At 54.5% G+C, this 18,765-nt stretch overlaps 2 protein-coding genes across 3 annotated transcripts; both read right to left on the bottom strand.

Annotated features, from left to right (window-relative positions):
• Positions 1–66: 66 nt before the first annotated feature.
• C1QC (complement C1q C chain) lies at positions 67–2,238 on the bottom strand. Its single transcript, XM_074892731.1, has 3 exons — positions 2,135–2,238; positions 1,306–1,495; positions 67–1,069 (listed from the first exon to the last, which is right to left on the bottom strand). Exons 2-3 carry the CDS (start codon positions 1,484–1,486, stop codon positions 513–515), a joined length of 738 nt encoding a protein of 245 aa, XP_074748832.1. The 5' UTR covers positions 1,487–1,495; positions 2,135–2,238; the 3' UTR covers positions 67–512.
• A 1,168-nt stretch (positions 2,239–3,406) lies between these two features.
• C1QA (complement C1q A chain) lies at positions 3,407–5,672 on the bottom strand. Of its 2 annotated transcripts, none has more exons than XM_074892775.1 (3): positions 5,551–5,672; positions 4,607–4,775; positions 3,407–4,462 (listed from the first exon to the last, which is right to left on the bottom strand). In XM_074892775.1, exons 2-3 carry the CDS (start codon positions 4,767–4,769, stop codon positions 3,894–3,896), a joined length of 732 nt encoding a protein of 243 aa, XP_074748876.1. In that variant the 5' UTR covers positions 4,770–4,775; positions 5,551–5,672; the 3' UTR covers positions 3,407–3,893. The 2 variants fall into 2 exon arrangements, with proteins under 2 accessions (XP_074748876.1, XP_074748877.1); XM_074892776.1 differs by lacking the exon at positions 5,551–5,672 and adding an exon at positions 5,332–5,445.
• Between the last annotated feature and the right edge of the window lie 13,093 nt (positions 5,673–18,765).

The raw sequence follows: 18,765 nt of genomic DNA, 5'->3' as shown, positions 1-18,765 counted from the left end.
ATCCATCTGGCCACACATGGGCTCCACCTGCAGAAAGGCAAGTCATGGAGGAAAAAACACGCTAGGCCAGGCACACTAGGGACATTTTTATTGACCCTTTCCACAGGCAGATTATGGCAAAGGTGCTGCGGCAAGCCTGTTCCAGGACACTTGGCTGTCCCTTGTGTGACACAGGTGGGAAGGGGAAAGATGCAGAGAGATCTCTGGCTCCAGCAGCAGAAGGTAATGTGGGGTTAGCAGGGTGAATGCATATGGCAGTGCCAGCAGGATGCTGGGGGCTTGGCACTCTGGGTGAAGATGCATCCAGATGTGCCTGTCCCCTCTGTTCAACGGCTGCCTGCGCTTGGTTCCCAGGCCAGGGGGTTGTGTCTGGCAGCTGGGGTTGACCCCCTTGCAGGGGCTTCCCACCCGGCAGAGAAACCTGAGGCATCAGCAACAGACTGGCGGTGAGCAGCAGTGTTTTCAGGGCAGGGTGAAGAGGTCAGCGTGCTAGGGTGGGCTCTGGTGGTCCTCTAGTCCGGGAAGAGCAGGAACCCCGAGAAGATGCTGTCAGAGTTGCCGACGCCCACCATGCCGTTGTAGTCATTCACCGCCAGCCAAACCTCATTCCCAGCACCCAGGCGGAGGAGGACCCCACCAGAGCTCACCTGCATGGTGTTAGTCTTGTGGTCACAGAAGCTGGCCATTTTGGTGTCGTCCTTGTACAGACTGACGCAGAGGTTGGCTGTCTGTGAGGTGTGGAAGACAAAGTAATAAAGGCCAGGGATCTTGCAAGTGAACTTGCCCGTGGCAGTGTTGTAATCATGGTTGGTGTTGGTGATGACGTGGTTGAACACCACGGGGACGTTCTTCAGGGGGTGCTCACTGGTCTGTCTCATCACTGAAAATGCTGACTGGTGCTTCTGCTTGTAGCTGCCTGGTATACCTGGCTCTCCAGCCATGCCCATTGTCCCAGTGTCTCCAGGGGGACCAGGGGGACCAATGGGGCCAGTCTTGCCTGGCAAGCCAGGGATGCCTGGTTCCCCTTTCATGCCCTTGGGCCCTTGTGTTGCAGGAGTGGCTGGGATGCCTGTGGAGCAGTGGAGAGTGAAAGGGAAACAGTGTCAATGGGAGGATGTGGGGAGATGTTCCACCAGCCCCTTCCCTGGGGCAGGAGAGGGTGGTTGCCTCTCTCCAGCCTACTCTCCTCCTTCCCTGTCCACAGAGGATGCTCTCCACTGCCTGAAAACCAAGGCAGACTGGCCACAGAGGACTCAGTGGCCCCCTCTCCAACAGCTTTCGTTGTTCTCCTCCTTGCTCACTCACCTGGCTCGCCTTTCGCTCCCTTCAGACCATCCCGGCCATCCTTGCCTGGCACACCTGGCATGCCAGGCAGGCCTGGAGCCCCATAGCAGCTGTGAGGGGCATCTCCAGTCACAGCAGACTCTAAATTCAGGAGTAGGAGGGTGAGGCCCAGACCGAGCTGCTCCCAGAAGCTCTGGCCCATTTTGGTGCTCTGGAGCATGGAAAGGAAAAGAAAGTGCTTAGGGTGAGGGGGCACAGGAGGGTGGCTTCCAGGCTATGGGGCAAAGGAGGTACTGTGCTACGAGACTGCACCAGGAGCACCTGGCTGCAATGTCTGGGCCCTCAGTGCCCCCCCCATACCAATTTCCAGGTGGTGGGGAAGCAGATATGTGGAAATGGACCCTGAGCTCAACCCCAGGGCAGCCCCTGATGGCACAAGGGTGGTTGGACTTTCAGTCTGGATGGAGCCATGAGATCTTGTGGCCAAGCCCAAAGCTCTCCCAGTCCAGTGTCCTGAATCCCCCGCAGATGAATATGCCACCACAGACTGTTACACCACGCAGCACTGAGGCTGGAGCTCCCTGGATCCAGAAGATCTCACCCCCCTTCCAGCAGCAGCCTGACTTTCCTGGCTCTGCCAGTCATCTGGGGATCTCCCAGGACAGTGCCTGGCCCAGGGGACTGCGTTTTCCCCCAGCAAGGGCAAGCGTGCATCCCCCCGCCATGACATGTGTGCAGCCTGGCATTGCCTCTGTCTCCTTCTCCTCCTCTCACATAGCCCAGCACTGTGCTGGACCCCCCGTCTCCACACAGCCCACCCCAAAGAGATGGACCCTGCAGCACCTCTTACCTCTGATGGGGGGAGCAGAGTACGGGATCCTGCTCTGTTGAGCCCTCTGGCTGCTGTGGGCACTGCCTGCTGGCACAGCACAGTGTGGGTGACTCTTCGTGACACTCTCCTGGAGGAAGTTGCAGAGTTAAGAAAGGGCTCTTGGGGGCTCAGAACACCCAGTTGGCCCCCAGCTGAGTTTCACATCCTCCTGCCTGATTGTTTCCTCTGAGCAAGCACTTTCCTGGCTGTCCAGTGAGATCTGCACTCATGTCACCGCAGCAACTCAAGGACAGAGGTGGGATGAGCCTCTGCCAAGAGATGTGCCACAAACCCTCCAACCACCATGGAGACTAACGCTCCACAAATCGCCTCCCTTTCACCCATCCTTAACTCATTTAGGAGGAGAAGGGCAGTGAGCAGACATGGAGCAGGGCCTCAGGACAGCTCCACAGAGCCTGTGCAACAGAGGGCTGGTGCAAGGTCATTGCCTGGCTCTGAAGGGAAATACTACACCCCTAGGCAATGGGACTGAAGGATGTTTCTCCTTGAGGGTTTCTGACCTGCAGGCTGGCTGGCCTCTCTGCACCTTGCCCTGTGCTCATCCAGCTCTGCTGGGTGCCGGATTTGCAGGGCCCCCAGCAACCCTGGTTCAGGGTGTTGCCCTTCGCAGCTGACCTGGCCTCTTCCTCATTGCTCCAGGAATGGAGACATTTGACTGCCCAGCATGTGTGTAGCAGCTCCTCCGAGTAGCAGTCCCAGGGTATGACATCTGCGTGGCTTCCCTGATGTTTTTTCGCTGCCTGACACCTGCCCAGCCTGCTATACTGCCCATTAGTCTCACTCCAAGCCAAAGAGAGAAGAGCATAGCCTCATAACTCCACCACCATCACCCACAACCCCATCAGTCACCCTGATATCCCTGTCCCTCCTTGCGGAAAGGCTGGAGGACCACAGCTGCCTTTCCTCTTCCTGGGAGAGTTTGGGTACTAACAGAGGACCATGCGGGTGGGTGGTCTGCTGCCTGTATTTACCCTTGTAGAGGACAGCTAGCGTGGAGTCATGAGAGAAAGGACACACATAGGCTAGTCCCAGAGATTTCCCGTTCCTCCCTGTAAGTGCCAGCTCTGTTTGTTCACTCAGTTCCCTCCTGTCCTTCTGCCTTTGCAGTTGGGGTCTGAGCTTGGCTAGGGGCAAGCTGGGATTGCTTCTCTCCCTGGGCAGCTTGGACAGGGGCCCAGGACATTGGTGGTTTGGGGAAGATGCACGAATAAGAAAGAAAACCCAAGCAGCTGTCGTGGAAACAGGTTTTATTTATACTGATGGGGAGGATGTGAGAGGCAGTAGGGGCCCGGCACCAGAAAGGTATTTGCAATGGTTAGTGTAGCAGAAGCAGTGGCATGCAGTGACTGCCCACTCAGGAGCAAAGAGCCACAGCTGGTGAATGGCTCCAGTGACAACTGGGCCCCTCCAGTGTGGGGTCTGAGCACCCAGGAGCAGAAAGGACTGCTGGGGCCAGGAGTCCTATGCCTCCAGGATGGAGCAGGCAGGCTCCGCACGGAGGTAACTGCTAGCAGGGGTCTCACTGCTGCAGTGGTGACCCACAGCCTGGCCACTTTGTGACACTGGTGGAAGCACAGGACCCATCTGGTGGCTCAATCTGGGGCTATCCCCTTTTTGCTGTGGTACTAAACCATCCCACGCACTCACAGGGGGAAAACGCATGCAGGCACACACACCGCAATGCTCTGGTGCTAAGCAGGTCCGGACTGTGGGTCCATCAGCCCGTCTGCGGGAACAGCATGAAGCCGCTGAAGACGCTGTCTGCCTCAGAGCCGCTGTAAATCTTGCTGCCCCTGACATGGTCAGTGCTGATGGAGACCTGGTCACCCACAACTAGGCTGAGCACACTGCTGCCCGAGTTCACCTGCAGGATGTCACGGCTGTTGTAATCGCAGAAGCTGACCACGTGCTCCCGGTTCTTGGTGATGCTCAGGCAGAGGTCCCCGCTGGAGACCACCTGGTAGGCAAAGTAGTAGAGCCCGGGGACGCGGCAGGTGAACTCCCCAGTCTCAGGACTGTAGGAGTTCTCCTGGTTGGTGATGATGTTGTCGAACACCACTGTCCTGCCCATAGACGGTGGGGACTTCCGTGAGGCAGAGAAGGCAGGACGCGGCTGCTCCAGGATATTGCCAACTTTCCCCTTGTTCCCCTTCGGCCCCGGCTGCCCTACGGGCCCAGGGAGACCATGCAGGCCGTGGTAGCCCCGGTTCCCTGGGATGCCAGGAAGCCCTGGTTCACCTGCATCCCCTTTGAGTCCCCGGATGCCCGTCCTCTGTGTTGATTTCCCTGGGGACAGGTGGTGAGAAGGAGTAGTTCATGCACATCTGACATCTCCTGAGCTGCTCCCACAGCCCATGACGCTCCTCCTACCAAGAGGAGGCTTGAGGATCCCAGGCCACCCACACCACACATCCCCAGGCTCCCTCTTACCTGGCTCTCCCATGTCACCCTTCTGCCCTGGCCTCCCATCTAGGCCAGGGATTCCCGGGAAGCCGTCCTTGCCATCTGGTGCCCGACACACGTCCTGCAGCAGGGCCATGCCCAACACTGCTGCGAGGGTGCTGGTCACCAACCAAAGCTTGAGTTTCATCATGCCTCCCTGCAAGCACAGGGGTGGGAGCATTGGGGATGGAGACAAACAAACAGCAAGCACACAGCTGCACCATGGACACAGACATGCAAGTGCTCTCATCAGATGCATGCACAGAGCTACCATGCCACCCGTGTGTTGTCCGATACAGATAGCTGGATACCACATGCAGTGGTGAAAATAACTTCATGGAAGGATTTTTTGAGGCTGTTTCCTTGTGTGATATGAAATCACTGATGTTACTGAAAATCTCTGACACGTGCCTATGACAGGGCTGTGGAATTGGAAAGCCCAGGATGGGGAGAACAACATAAACCCTTTGGTGCATGTCCTGGTGATGGGTGTTCACACATCAGATGCGTGCAGAGGATGCTGCTTCCAATGTTGGGGGAGCAAGCACTGATGTACAGGGCAGTGGTCATGTATGAAAGAGAGCACAGATGAGGAAGGGATGCAAAGAGACATGACAGAGGAGGGATAAACAGGAAGGGGGTAAACAGGCAAAAGGGATCTCCAACACACAGAGCTGGGAGAGAGGACGGATGTCCAGAGCACAGAGACCTACCCCAAAACCTGAGGTACTCAGCCTGGGACAAGCCTGCAGAGCCCAGTGATATTGACAACCACGTGGAGCAAGGACAGATTCCTGCAGCCCCTGCCTCCCTGCAACACCTTCTCCCCCTTTTCCTGCTTTAAACCCCTGCGGAGTGAGGAAGTGAAGAAAGGAGGGGGACAGGGTGGTGGCAGAGGAAGCATGTGTCCCCAGCTATTTGGGGTGACTTACCTCCTTGCTGGGGCTGAAGACAGACCAGTCTGAGCAGCAGTTCTGTTTGTTGGAAGCCCTTCCCTAGGAGCAGGGGGGAAGAGGAGCAGGGTGGGGGGGATCTACTTGCACGCACAGTGGTTTGCCCGGTTGGGAAAGAGAATTGCCAAGTTTCACTTTCTCTGCACAAGAGAGAAACTTGTTCCCCTTTCTGTGCTCGACCCTAGCTGTTTCCCGTCAGGGAACAGCTTGGTCAGCAAAAATGCAGGACCCGCAGCAGGGACTAGTGGTGACAGGGCATAAGGCAACAGAAAGGTGGAGGTGCCCAAAGGCATGCCACAGCTTTGTGGTGAAGGAGGCGACAGGTGACGTGAGCAGTAGGTGGCATGGCTATCCAAGGGATGCTTGGTGAGGCCCAGGGGTAGCTCCTGGTCTGGGTGATGGGCAGAGCGTGGTGGTCACCAGTACCCAGCCTTGTCATCGTGGCTGCTTGGGGCTGACCCCTCCAGATGGCCACCTTGGCACCACACCCTGATGGAGCAGAGCTCTGGAAAAGGGATTGTCAGTGCCTGTGTGGCTCAGCAGGGCCTCCAGCATCCTTGATGAGACATGTCCTTCCCAATGACCTCACTTCAGTGGTTTGGGGACCGTGTCTCTGTAATAAAGTGGGAGAAGATGGGGGTCTCTGGCACCTAGGTTGCTCCCAGTTGCCTTTGAGTGGCTGTGCCTTGCACTAACCAGATCTGTTCAACCCCAGGAGCAAAACCCAGACCTGCAAAATGTAAAAGCCAATGCCTCACACCACCGAGCCCAGGGATGGTGCCCAGGGATGTGCATTCAGCTCTGCCACAAAAGAGCCCCAAAATGCCACCAGTGTCCAAGCTCCACTGCAGCAGGGAGCAGAGGGATGGGACGTGCCCCAGTGACCCCAGCAGGTGAACATCCTTGGGACCCTGGGGACAAGCCAGGCCACTCCATGGGGCACGCAGTGTGTGGCTAGGAGGGGCTTTCTGATACATAGCCACTGCAGTCTCCTTTCAGCAATCCTGTGGCAGCTGCACTGACCTTCATGAGACAGTGGCATTTGGGTCCCCAAAGCAAATGCAGCAACAGCTGGAGCTCAGGGGAGGATGTTCAAGGAAAAAGGATGGCGTGCAGGCCTTGGGATTGGGGGGGGGGGGGGGGGGGGGGGCGGTGTGGTGCTGGAAAGGGGGGCTGGAAAACCCTCTGTTCCCCCTGCCTGCTGCCTCTAGAGGTCACAAGGAAGGTGTTGCATTGTTTAAAAAACAGCTGAAAAAGGGAATGACTGGTGTGAAACCAAAAATCAGCCCAGAGACCCCAGCCAGATGAAACTTCGTTCACCAGTGCATCTCCATTAATAATTACCTTTGGAGATCTGTCACTGAGCTGGTCTTTAATTCATTGAATATATGCCCTCTTAATGCAATATAATACACATTTTCAATCAAAATGTCACCCCATAATAAATCAGATGCCCAGAAGAAATGCAATTTTATTTTATCAGCAGAGTTCCTCTATCAACCAGACCTGTAATCGTGTCAAGAAAAGATGACAGGTGAGTTTGAAAAGACTTACCTTCCACAAAACAGTGTTTCTGGACAGTAATTGTATTTCTGCCCTAATGCCCTTTCTTAACATACAGCCAAAATGAGACCACTCCATCATTTCATCCTGGATTGATCGATGGCTGTGTCCTAGTGCTCCTGTGTCCTTTGTCCCTGACTGTCCTCTTAACCTTATTTAAATGCTGAGTTACAGGGGGCTGGTTACTGGTTTTCAGCATCTCCTGGAAGCTGGTGTTGGTCCAGACAGCAGCTCCTCCAGGTCCTTGAGACTCCTGAGCGGTGCTTTGGCTTTCAGCGTGCTGTGTTCAAGCCAAGCCTTCCTCTCCCATCCTCTGAGCATCTCCTCCTCCTCCTCTTGATCCGAGGCTGGAATGTCGGCAGCTCCAGGAGGTGGCTGCCTGCGGGCAGCCGCGGATGAGCCATCCCGGAGGATGCACAAAACCACCTCCAGCCTGGCACAGCGCTCCCTGCCCTTCCCATCGGGGTGTCACCGGGAGCGGGCGGTGGCCGCGGCCGGGGCCCGGGCTGTGGCAGAGCCGCGGGTGACACACCGCGAGGTGGCAGTGCTGCCCCGCCAGAGCGCGGCACCTCCGCCACGCCTGGGCCTCCCCCCAGACAGCAGCGGCGGGGGTGACCCCCCCCGTGTACCCAGAGGAGGGATGTCCGGCTGCAGAGGAGCCCACGGGCAGCTCTGCCTCGGCACCCAGAGATCACCCGGCGTGAGCCGGAGTAACGCAGCTGCCTCCTGCAAACAGTCGCAGTGGGGCCACAGACGCCCTTTCCCCCAGGCTGGGGGCAGTGTGGCACCCCCTGAGACTAGGGGAGAATCACAGAATCCTCTAGGTTGGAAAAGCCCTTGAAGCTCCTCCAGCCCCACCATGAACCTCACCCTGACCGTTCCCAACTCCACCAGATCCTCAGCGCTGGGTCAACCCGACTCTTCAACCCCTCCAGGGATGGGGACTCCCCCCCTGCCCTGGGCAGCCCATTCCAATGCCCAACAACCCCTTCTGCAAAGAAATACTTCCTAATATCTAGTCTAAATCTTCCCTGGAGCAACTTGAGGCCTCGTCAGTAACCTGCCTGGAAGAATCCCATGGGATACAGCCCTGGAGAGAAGGTGTGAGTGGTCATGAAGGCGTGGCAGGTTATCCCTGCTGCATCCCACCAGCACCACCATCAGCAGGCTCCAGCAGGGAGAAGGGGCAAGGACGACGGAGAATGCCCCAGATGGCATGAAATGGGGCCAAGCCCAAGGCAGAGGGGAAGGTGGATGTACGCTGGAGGAGCCAGAGGATGTAGGTGCACTGCAGAGCCCCAGGCAGCACCAAAACCAGCCCCAAAGAGGACAGCCCTGGTTCTGGGGGAACCTGACCACTCTGGTGAGCAGCCACGTCATTTAGGGCACTTGCTGTGGCCTCCTGGCTCTGCTGCAGACCCAGCCTTGCTCTGGATGGATTTTACCCTGAGCAGCCAGGATGGGCCATGGGGCAGCTCCTGCAACTCCTTGCTGCCCTTCCACCTGGTGGTGCCAGGCAAGATAGGTCAGTGTCATCTCGGCCTTGCACCCCTTTGTGGAGGAAAAGTGACCCCTGCAAAGCCTCCTCCCTGCATCGCCAGTGCCCGCAGGCACACAGGAGCTGCCTGACAGCAGACAACAGTGAGAGATCTTCCGCCTCTGCCTTCCCTGCTGGGCATCCCCTGGGGTGCTGAGCGGTGACAGGCAGTAGCTGCCAGAGGAGGATAAATCAAGCAGCTAGCACCTACCTCTCCCTGTACAGGAGACAGTAACAAAGGCAGGTGGTGGGAGATGAGCAGTAGTGGCAGGTTCAGCACACACCTCTGCTGCCAGTCACCAGCATCCCAGTCTGCCACCTGCACCCACCAGGAGGTCAGGACAGCTCAGAGCATCAGTGCTTCTGCAGTCACTGGTGGCTTAATGATGCCTGAATAACCATGAAACTGATTCGGCAGCTGTTGAGCTGGCCTGTCCCAAAATGCTCAACCCATGCTGCTGACCACCAGATAAACTTACTGTGCCATGCAATGGTGTTTGCATGAATTCTGGACTCTCCCATGCTTCTATCACCAAAACAAGAAGCTGGGATGGTTCAGGTGACCTGGAAGGGTTTCCTGACATGTCAGCTACTTGCCACGCGATGTCTAAAATGTTTTAATAGCTGTGGCAGGGAATTTGTTATTCCTAGGACAGGTGTTTACACAGAGCAGGTGTGAGGAGCAAAGATAGGTATGGGGTTTAAAAGCCAGGATTTCACCCTCCAGCCCTTGCTCACTGTCTCCTGGCATTGATGCACATCCCTGATGGCTCATAGGATGAGAGGACATAGATGAGTGTTGAGCAGCCCTGGACAATGCTGGGAAGGCTTGTCCCATCCCTCCTCCTCTTGTTCTCTGTTAAGGATGCCAGGGCTGAGATGTGCCTGGCAGTACTGGTGTTGCTCTGAGGCTGGTTCCCCCAGGGGAGAAGGGCAAACAGAGGAAGCAAAAGGCTTTTTGGAAATAGTAGGATACGGCCCGTGGCCCAGGGCTAATCACACTGGCCTCTGCAGAGGGCTGGTTAGCCCAGCATGGTGAAAAGTATGAGACACAGGACTATGGGCTGCAAGGAGCACCTGGCCTGTTGAATGGGAAACTGATGTGCTTGCTACCATGGCTCATGTTTGCCTTCTTCCCACCACTCAGGGCTCCATCAAAAGTCAATGGATGCATCCAAGATGCAATTCTGTCCATCTTAAAGTCAGTAAGAGAGATGACTCAAGATAAGTAAAAGAGATTAAAGTGCTGTAATCCTTCCTGCAGGCAACAGGCACTGTGGCTGGGTTGAGGAGCAGGGAGCCAACCAGGACCTCTGCAAAGCTAGGGCAGAAGTGCCTGTACCACTCCATGGCAGGGCACCCCTGGACTGAAGTCCAGCCGGGAGAAAAGTGATGGTCAGCAGGCACAGTGCTGTAAACCCCAGCAGGGCTGGTGAAAGGACCTCTGAGATCTCCTTTCAGCCGCTTGCTCATGGTAGGACTATTCCCAACACTAGATTAGGGTGGCTGTGTCTTTGCTTACCTAAGTCTTGAAACCCCCCCCAAGGACAGAGATCTCCCATCACTCTGGGCACCTGTCTCAGGACCGTACCCTGCTCAAGTGAAGAAGTCCCCCACACTGGAATGGGGCCTCCTGTGCACTTGTTTGTAGCAATGCTGTGCTTTCCTCTGGGCTGAGATGACCAGCAGTGTGCCCAGGTGGCCATGAAGGCCAACGGCATCCTGGCTTATATCAGAAATAGTGTGGCCAGCAGGGACAGGGAAGGGATCTCACCCCTGTACTCAGCACTGGTGAGGCCACCCCTCGATGAGTGGGTTCAGTTTTGGGCCTCTCACTACAAAAAGGCCTTTGAATGACTCAAGTGTCCAGAGAAGGGCAACGGAGCTGGTGCAGGGTCTGGAGCACAGGTCTGATGGGGAGCGGCTGAGGGAACTGGGGGGGTTTAGTGTGGAGAAGAGGAGGCTGAGGGGAGACCTCATGGCCCTCTACAACTCCCTGAAAGGAGGGTGCAGAGAGGGGGGAGGAGTCTCTTGAGCCAAAGAACCAGCGCCAGGACAAGAGGGAATGGCCTCAAGCTGCGCCAGGGCAGGGTCAGACTGGCTCTTAGGAAGGATTTCTTTGCAGAAGGGGTTGTTGGGCATTGGAATGGGCTGCCCAGGGCAGGGGGGGAGTCCTCATCCCTGGAGGTGTTCAAGAGGCGGGTTGACATAGCACTTAGGGATCTGGTGTAGTTGGGAACTGTCAGTGTTAGGTTAACGGTTGGACTGGATGATCTTCAAGGTCCTTTCCAACCTAGATGATTCTGTGATTCTGTGACCAGCACGGACCCTTCCTGCATGCTGTGCATGGCCAGATCCTGACAGCTGCCCGAGCACCACATGCCCTTCCCAGGCTAATCTCCATGCCATGGTCTGGTTTCCATGACATAACGCCTCGAAAATGGAGTGGAAGTTTCCTGCAGGCAAGTGTTAGTGTTAACTGGGTCAGTGGCAGCTGGAGGTCCGTGCCAGCTGGAGACCGTTACAACTTATTTCTATTACAACTCACTTTCCACAGTGGCTTCTCTGGGAACTCATCTTCCCTCTAACTGACCTGGCTGCCGGATCGATCCCAAGTTGCAAACTCACTTCTCACGTCTGGTCAATTTGGAGGCTGGCTGATTGCTGCTCCGAAGGCTTTGATTGCCTTCGCTTCTGGCCGGCGGGACCTCAGCGGGTGCCTCGCAGGTGCCATTAGCCAACCTTTGGTTTAGCAGATTTGCCAAGGAATACCCCAGCCAAGCTGCAGCACCGCTGTGCAGAGCCAGGCCTGATGTTTTCAAGGCGGGGGTGTGTTCAGCCTGAGGTAGGCTGGAGTCCTACTTGTCCCTCTGGCCCGTGCTTGAGCTCTTCAGCAGCAGCAGAAAGGATACGATTTCAGTAGCTCTCTGGGCTCTGGCTCCCAGGACAGGCAGTGGGCAGCAGCACCAGTATCCTCAGCACTCCCACGATCCTCACACATACAACATCCTCTCAGGCACTTTCATTAGCTCGACAGCTCATTACCTCTGTGGGCAAATCCCAAACTCTCTGCTTCTGCTGTGTTCCCTACGAGTTCACCCTCCTCTTCTCAACCACCTCCACTGCTTTCCAACGAGGAGACAGCCCCTTCCCCAGCTTGGACGGACACTGTTCCACTTGCAATGGCATTAACTGCTCAGGATCCCCTCCTGCAGGTGCTGCCTCAAGTCCTCTCCCTCCTCTCCTCAGGCAGAGGTCAAACTTGTGTCCTTGCTGCCAACTCAAAAGCAAATCAATCAACATCTAGGAGGCAATTGCAGTCCTCAGTGAGTCTCTGTGTGGGGGGCAATCACGTGGCAGCCCCAGCACCGACTCCCTGTCCTGGAAGTTATTCTTCACTCAGACTCTTAATTTCAGAGCTGCACTGAGGGATGGGAAGACTCACGGCTTCTAATTAATTACTGAGTTCCCTGTAATTGATGCAATTTACAGCCAATGTATCTATTTTATTGCACTGTGGAGAAGGTCATTCTGTAACACTGTTTTCTCAAACACCCTAGTGAGTGGCCATAAGCCATGCCCTGAAACTCGTCTCCAAAGCTGGGGGAAGTTTGCGCTGGGAGGCAGAAGATGTCTGTGGTCCTGTGCCCTGTGCCTATCACCAGAGATGTCCAGCCAGGAGATCCCTGGGGAACCACACGTGGCTCCAGAGGAACACACCATGGTGGAAGGTGGCTGCCTATGGACAGTGGGTCCTGGTCCTCTGGATCTGGGCCTGGTGAACACAGATGTCCTAGCGTGAGGATGAGCATAAGCTGACACATGCAGGACTGTACAGCTGGGCTTGATGCAGAATTTCATGTTACACAGACTGGGCGTTTTTATTTCCAGTTCAAATTCATCCTGTAATAAGACATATTTGTTTACATTCATCTTCACGAGGAGGTTTCAGGAGCCTTGGGATGGGCAGATAAAGGCAGTGGGATTTCTAGGGAGCTCTTATCCTTCCAGTAATCCCCAAGCTTTTCAAATTAATTAATTTGGAGAAGCCAAATGGAGCCTCTCATTTGCCGCAATGGTACAAGAAGATTAGCAGGTTGCCTCCTGTTCTCAGTCCAGAGCTGGACGGACCTCCCTAATCCCCTAAAAGCCCATATTGGTGTGACCGTGCATCTGTGTCTCCTCTCAAGTGTCACCGATCCTGCTCTGGTGTAGCATCCCCTGGTTGAGCCATATCCTTCCACTCGGAGCCGTGCTGATGTGCCTTGCTGGGGCTTAAGAGGGGATTTTACTGAGCCCTTCAAATTGTCTCACTCAGTAATTAATGACCAGGTTTCAGTTTCGGAACATGCACTTAGATAAACTGCAAAAGCACATTTCATTAATCTTAATTAATGATTTAAATACTCAGAAGCCTCTGCTAAGGCCCTGTGATTGATGGCAGCTAGCTGGCTGTACCAGCATGCTTTGGTCCCTTGGCATCTTTGACTGCACAGTGGGGGTACGGGCACTCACCCTCCTTGCTTTCCCTTTGCCTGCTCCCTTCAGATCGAGGCAGGTTACATTTCTGGAAGGTTTTATCTGGGTGCTTGATCGGAAAGTGAATGAGTGACAATTCATACCTTGTGCTAGACAGGACTTCTTCCCTGAATTTAAACTGTGTGTCTCTGTGTGTGCAGCCATAGCAGCAGTGCATGACAATAGCTAGGGCCGGTGGAAAACAGGCTTTGGGAGGGAAGAGCTGGGCACACTGGGCAAGAAACTGCACTTCAGGCCCCTGCAAAGCACCATCCACAGCCCTGCAGGTCTTGGACAGCAGCACAAAGGACATGGGGCACAAAGCATGTTGCATGCAGGTAGCACCAGGAGCATTTCCCAGTGCTGACACTGAGGGAAGACCTTCTGTTAGATGCACACACGCAGCTGTGAAATTGCTCATGGAAACGTGAATTAAGGGGAGGAAAGAGCCTTCCTGCAGTGACAGAAACCTGCTTCTGAGCCTGAATTTGAAGATGGCACCTTGCTGCACCCTGGACCTGCACCCTGCCTGCTCTCTACTTGCTGGAAGGGCTCTGCCCAAGGTGGTTTGGCCCACACTCCTGGCTCCTGGAGGAGTTAAGATAGAGGTATCTATCACACTTAAAGATGAGAGTGTGTGATAAAAGCTCATTTTCACACTCACAGAAGAGCACAAAGAGACAGTGGCAGGAGAGGGAGCCCAAACAGTACCCTGGAGCTACTCATCACAGGAGAGCCATCAGGCCATCAAAGGCCAATCTCCACAAGCCCAGAGGAGCACAGGTACACAGTGCCAGGTGGGAACCCAGATTACAGACCACTGAGGAGCAAACATCTTGTCTGGGCCCCCTTCCAGCCCCAGTGTTGAGGTGTGAAACCCATCACTACGATTCATTGGGAGCAGCTCCCCAGGACACCCCTCAGACGAAGGGGTTTGCTGCCTAGGGGTAGGAGATCCATCATGGGATGCAGGGGAAAAGCATTTTTTGATTTATTATGGACAAACTGGGTGTCTGAGCCCAGCTGCTGGAGGGATCCACATTGCACATACGTGTGTATGTATATACATATCTGAATAGATACACATATATTTTCTCACTAGCAGACCTCCATCCTGCTCAGCCAGCAAGGAGAGCAGGATGAAGCTGTTGGTGCTGTCAGTGTTCGTGTGGGTGCTCTGACTGTCTGTCTGTGACCTGTGTGGCCGGACAGGTATATAGGTGTGTAGGTATACAGGTATATATGAAAAACGCGTGTGCTTTGCATGTGCGTGCCTGCTGGGAGCACACACCTTCAGCCTCACTACTGGTTAGACCTGGGACAGGGAGCTGCAGCAGCCTCACCTCTCTCAGCTGTTGGATACAGCATAATATGTTTCCCACTAACAATAAATACTGAAACCAGCAATTTCATGATGAAGAGATTGAGAATCAGCGTAGTAACCACCTGCACTTGTGTCTGCTGGACCCTGAGTGCTGCATCTGCTGGATATACAGCCAGGGAGAGAAAAATCCCCTTTTGGAGACAAGACCAAGAAACTGCCCATGATGTTGTTTCTTCCAGGAGCTGAGCATCCTCCGGCTCCTGTGGGATCTCACTAGCTCAGTGCATGACACGCAAAGCCTCTTTCAGCATCCCAGTTACTTTGTGGTTTGGATCTGGAGGTGAGAGACTGTTGTCTGCAGATCTGCGGTGATATCTGCTTGCCTTTTCATTGAGACCTGGCTCCTCAACAACAAAATCATTGTTGCCTCTCTGGACATCCCCTTCTCTTAGAGGAGAATCAGGAAGGGATACACCCTTTCTTTCAGGTCCTCTGATAAAGATGTATCTTTTAAAGACCCACTTCCTCAAGTCATGACATTAAGCGTAAAACTCAGTTTCCACCTAAAACAAGTACATTTTTGCCCATCTGATGAAACCCAAAAACGTTATGAAAAGGCTGCTGTCAGTTTAGACATCAATAACTGAGGATGAGAATCCAAAATCAATAATGGATTTTAAGCCAGGCCTGGTTTGGAAGTCTGGAATAGATTTGGGGCAGAGCAGGGGTCTACCAGCACCCCCAGGGTGACACTGAGGAGCATTTCTAAATTTCTGGGAGATTTAGGGGCATAGACTATAGATGTCACTTGGAGTGGCAACATTCCCCCTGTGCCTCTGAGGTGCTGAGCAGCAGCTATGACCTTCTGTATGCCCTGTATGCCTGAGGCTGTGCCTGGGGATGGGGAGTCTTCCCTCGTGTTACGCCTCAGGTCTCAGGACTGCAGAGATGACAGCCTGGCTCTTGGGCTGGCTGTGCTGCATGTCCTCACCCTTTATTAAATATCACACTTTGCTTTGGATGCTGCTTAATTTCTAATCAAACCTGTTTGCCAGTGGTGGTTCCCAAGCCCCCAGGACTGTACTGCTGAGGGCTCCTGTGTTTCTGGCATCTCCGAGGCAGCATTTCTCTCGTGCCTTTCTGCCTCAGCAGCACTCTCAGCAGAGCCAATCCTGCTGCTTTCTCATCCAGCTCTACAGGGTCTTTGCAGGGGAGGAACAGATTGGAAGCACCAGCAGGACATCCACGCCAAGGGAAAGCTGGCAGGACTGCAAGCTGGAGAGAAGCACCCTGGGACATCCATCTTAACCAGACAGCTCCCTCTTCACGAGCGCTGGTGATAAATTTGCACCAGTGCATTTCACTGTGCCCTCCGATGGCTCAGCCCTGCTGTCTGGACAACCCCAGAGCCCTGCAGGGGTGCAACTGTGGTCTGCAACTAGTCGTAAATGGTCCCTCATGGGATGACCCCCGTGAGTGCAAACTCTCACCCCAGTGTCCTAAAACCAGACTCTGGAAGGAGGAGCTCTTGCTGTTTGATTGTGCTTAGCGGGGTGTTATTTGGATCAGACTGAGGACAGATAAATAATCTGCATGCAAAGTGCTTTCCTCATGCACAGCTGGCTCACATGACAGGTACAAGAATCAGGGAGCTGGGGAAGGTTTATTATACCTGGGATTATAGAAGTGTCTGACAACTGCTTACTGTAAGACAGCTAGAAGTAAAGGATGCTTTGCATTTTGATGAGACCCCTGCATGAGTGCACAGCAACAGCAGCCAGGAAAAGGCACTGCTGGGACTTGCTTTCCTTGTGGACCCCAGGGCTTGACAGCATCCATGGGCCAGCCTGCAGCCTGCACTGAGTGGCCCGAGGAGAGCGTGGGAGGTTGCTGAAGGATGGGGACGGTGCCTGCACACACCTCCCAGCCTGGATGGGCTGTGCTGAGGATGCTGTTTGGAGACATCTTTGACATGGCCGTGTCCCATTCTGCGCCTGGTGCATGAACACTGAGTCACCTGGCTTCGGCACCTTTCATGGTTCTCCCAAACCTCAGCAAGATGCTGCCTGCACTGCTCCCTGCCTGCTTTCTCTGTGCAGTAACCCTCCTGTGAGAGATGCAGATGCATCCTCTGTGATGACAACAGGGAGAAGAGCCAGCTCCAGCTGGGTGGAGTAGCTGGAAATAGCCTTTTATGAACCATTTTTAGCAGTTCATTTGGAGTTGTGTTTTACCAGCAAAACTTCCTCAGGCTGTTTATCTCTCTTAGTGGAAGGCTGTTATTATTGCAAAATGAAGCAGCATGTATGAAGTTCCTTGGCAGCACAGAGCCGGTCATACAGCAGGAGGGATGCAGGCAAGCACAGAGAGCGGCTTCAAAGTGCCATTATTAATTCACGCTCACATTCATTGTAATAACACCTTGAATCGTGGCAGATTCGTCTGGTGTTAACCACTTGGTGCAAGCAAGGGGCTTTCCAGGGGAAGAGGCTTGTGCAAAGGGGCATGCAGGCTTTGCAAGTGCAGCTCCAGGCTTGCTCAGCAAAGCAAGAGCGCAGTAGTACTGGTTTGACTGGGTCCCTGACAGTGGTGGTGGCTGTGCTTGTGATCAGCAGCCTTCACATCCCACAGAGGTTCCAGTTGGTGGGCACAGAGGTGGAGTCATTGCGATCCCATAGGCAGAGATGGCCGGTGGATGTGGATCCTCACTGAAAGTCTCAGTTTATCTTCTTTGAGCCTCCCTCAGCTCTCACTTCATAGTTTTCTTTTTGGCAAGGACGGGTTTTTTTAACGCACCCCTGCACTTCAGCCCAGCCTCTCCTCCTGTGTAGGCTGCATGGAGATTCATGCTCCCTAGGCAGGGTGATCCCCGCTACCCGGTTTGCAGGGCAGCATGCTCAGCACAGCCCTTTGTGGGAAAAGACAGATGCGTCCTGGTCCTGTGCTGACCCCAAACCCCTTGTGCCTTGACTAAGGGATTAAAAGACACTGGCAAATTGAAAAGCAGGGGAAGTGGGAAAGCAGTGTTGTTTTTCAAGCTTTTATTAGACTTTGAAGCTCAACTCCCTACTCTGGGTCTGCTGGGAGGACTGCTCCTGACACCCAGGAGAATAAGCACAGATTGCAGAGCTGTCTGCGGAGCACACGCGTGTGCGTCGCACACACACACGCAGGGTGCAGCAGGCTCTGCCACGCACAGCACCCGTGCAGGGTGTGTACAGGCACAGGAAACACGGGGAATCAAACACACCACCCTCACGCATGAATGATTCATACACTCTGCAAACACAAGCACTGTCACCCACGCTTGGGCACGGGGGGCACTACTCGTACCCCCTTGGTGTAGGGCACAGCAAGAAGGGTTGCACACACGTGCACACTGTGTGGGCACGTGTGTGATGGAAACATGAAGAGCTGTGGCATGCAGATACGTGTGGGTGCTGTATAAATACAGGTACAGCAAGGACAGTCACACACTCCCATGCACACATCCACCGCACGCTTTTGTCTGGATCTATTACTCAAAATAGAGTTGTTTTTTTAAAAAAAGTGTTACACCAGGGGAAAATGCACCCGTGACGGTGGGTGTGTTTGGCACAGGTATTTCTGCAGCTGACCAGCAGCCTGTCTTCCTGCCTGATTTCTGGCTGCTCTGCCAACAGGACAGGTTGAGGAGAGCAAGTCTTGATGGCTGTCAGCGAGTCTTGGAGAGAAAATTTAATGGCAGCGCTGGGAGCCAGGCTTCCTGGTGCTGGGAGTGTTTCTTGCCTGGGGGCAGGATTATGGATAGTGGCAGCAGGGTGTTCATGTCCCCCCTCTCCAGGCCAGCCGTGGAGGACATCTCCCATGCATGCTCTTTTTGCCTGTAGTATCACCCCGACAGCACTAGGGATGACCCGACCTGGTCTCACATTGTCAGCAGCAATATCAGCATTGTAAATGGCAAGGGAGGAGTTTCTGGTAGGAGATTTTCCAAACTGGTGGTGTCCAACAGGACCAGGATTGGTGATCTGAGCAGAGCTGTCAAAGGGGAGGGACAGGATGACCCAGCCAGAAGAGCGATGCAGCTTAAGGAGAAGGCAGGAGAAGGAAAGGGCAGGAAGCACCCTGCAGTCCCTGAGGGATTAAACCTGTAGTCCCAAGGACACAGTGGGCTGGAAGCACGAATAAGCCACATTTAGGGGGGTTTCAAAGGCAGGTGAAGGGGATAGAAAGTCCCCCAGAAAGGCTCAGAGGGAGCCCACAGCAGAGC

The sequence above is a fragment of the Strix uralensis genome, chromosome 23 (genome assembly GCF_047716275.1).
Source record: "Strix uralensis isolate ZFMK-TIS-50842 chromosome 23, bStrUra1, whole genome shotgun sequence".
Taxonomy (NCBI): domain Eukaryota; kingdom Metazoa; phylum Chordata; class Aves; order Strigiformes; family Strigidae; genus Strix; species Strix uralensis.
This window is presented reverse-complemented; position numbering and strand designations above follow the sequence as displayed.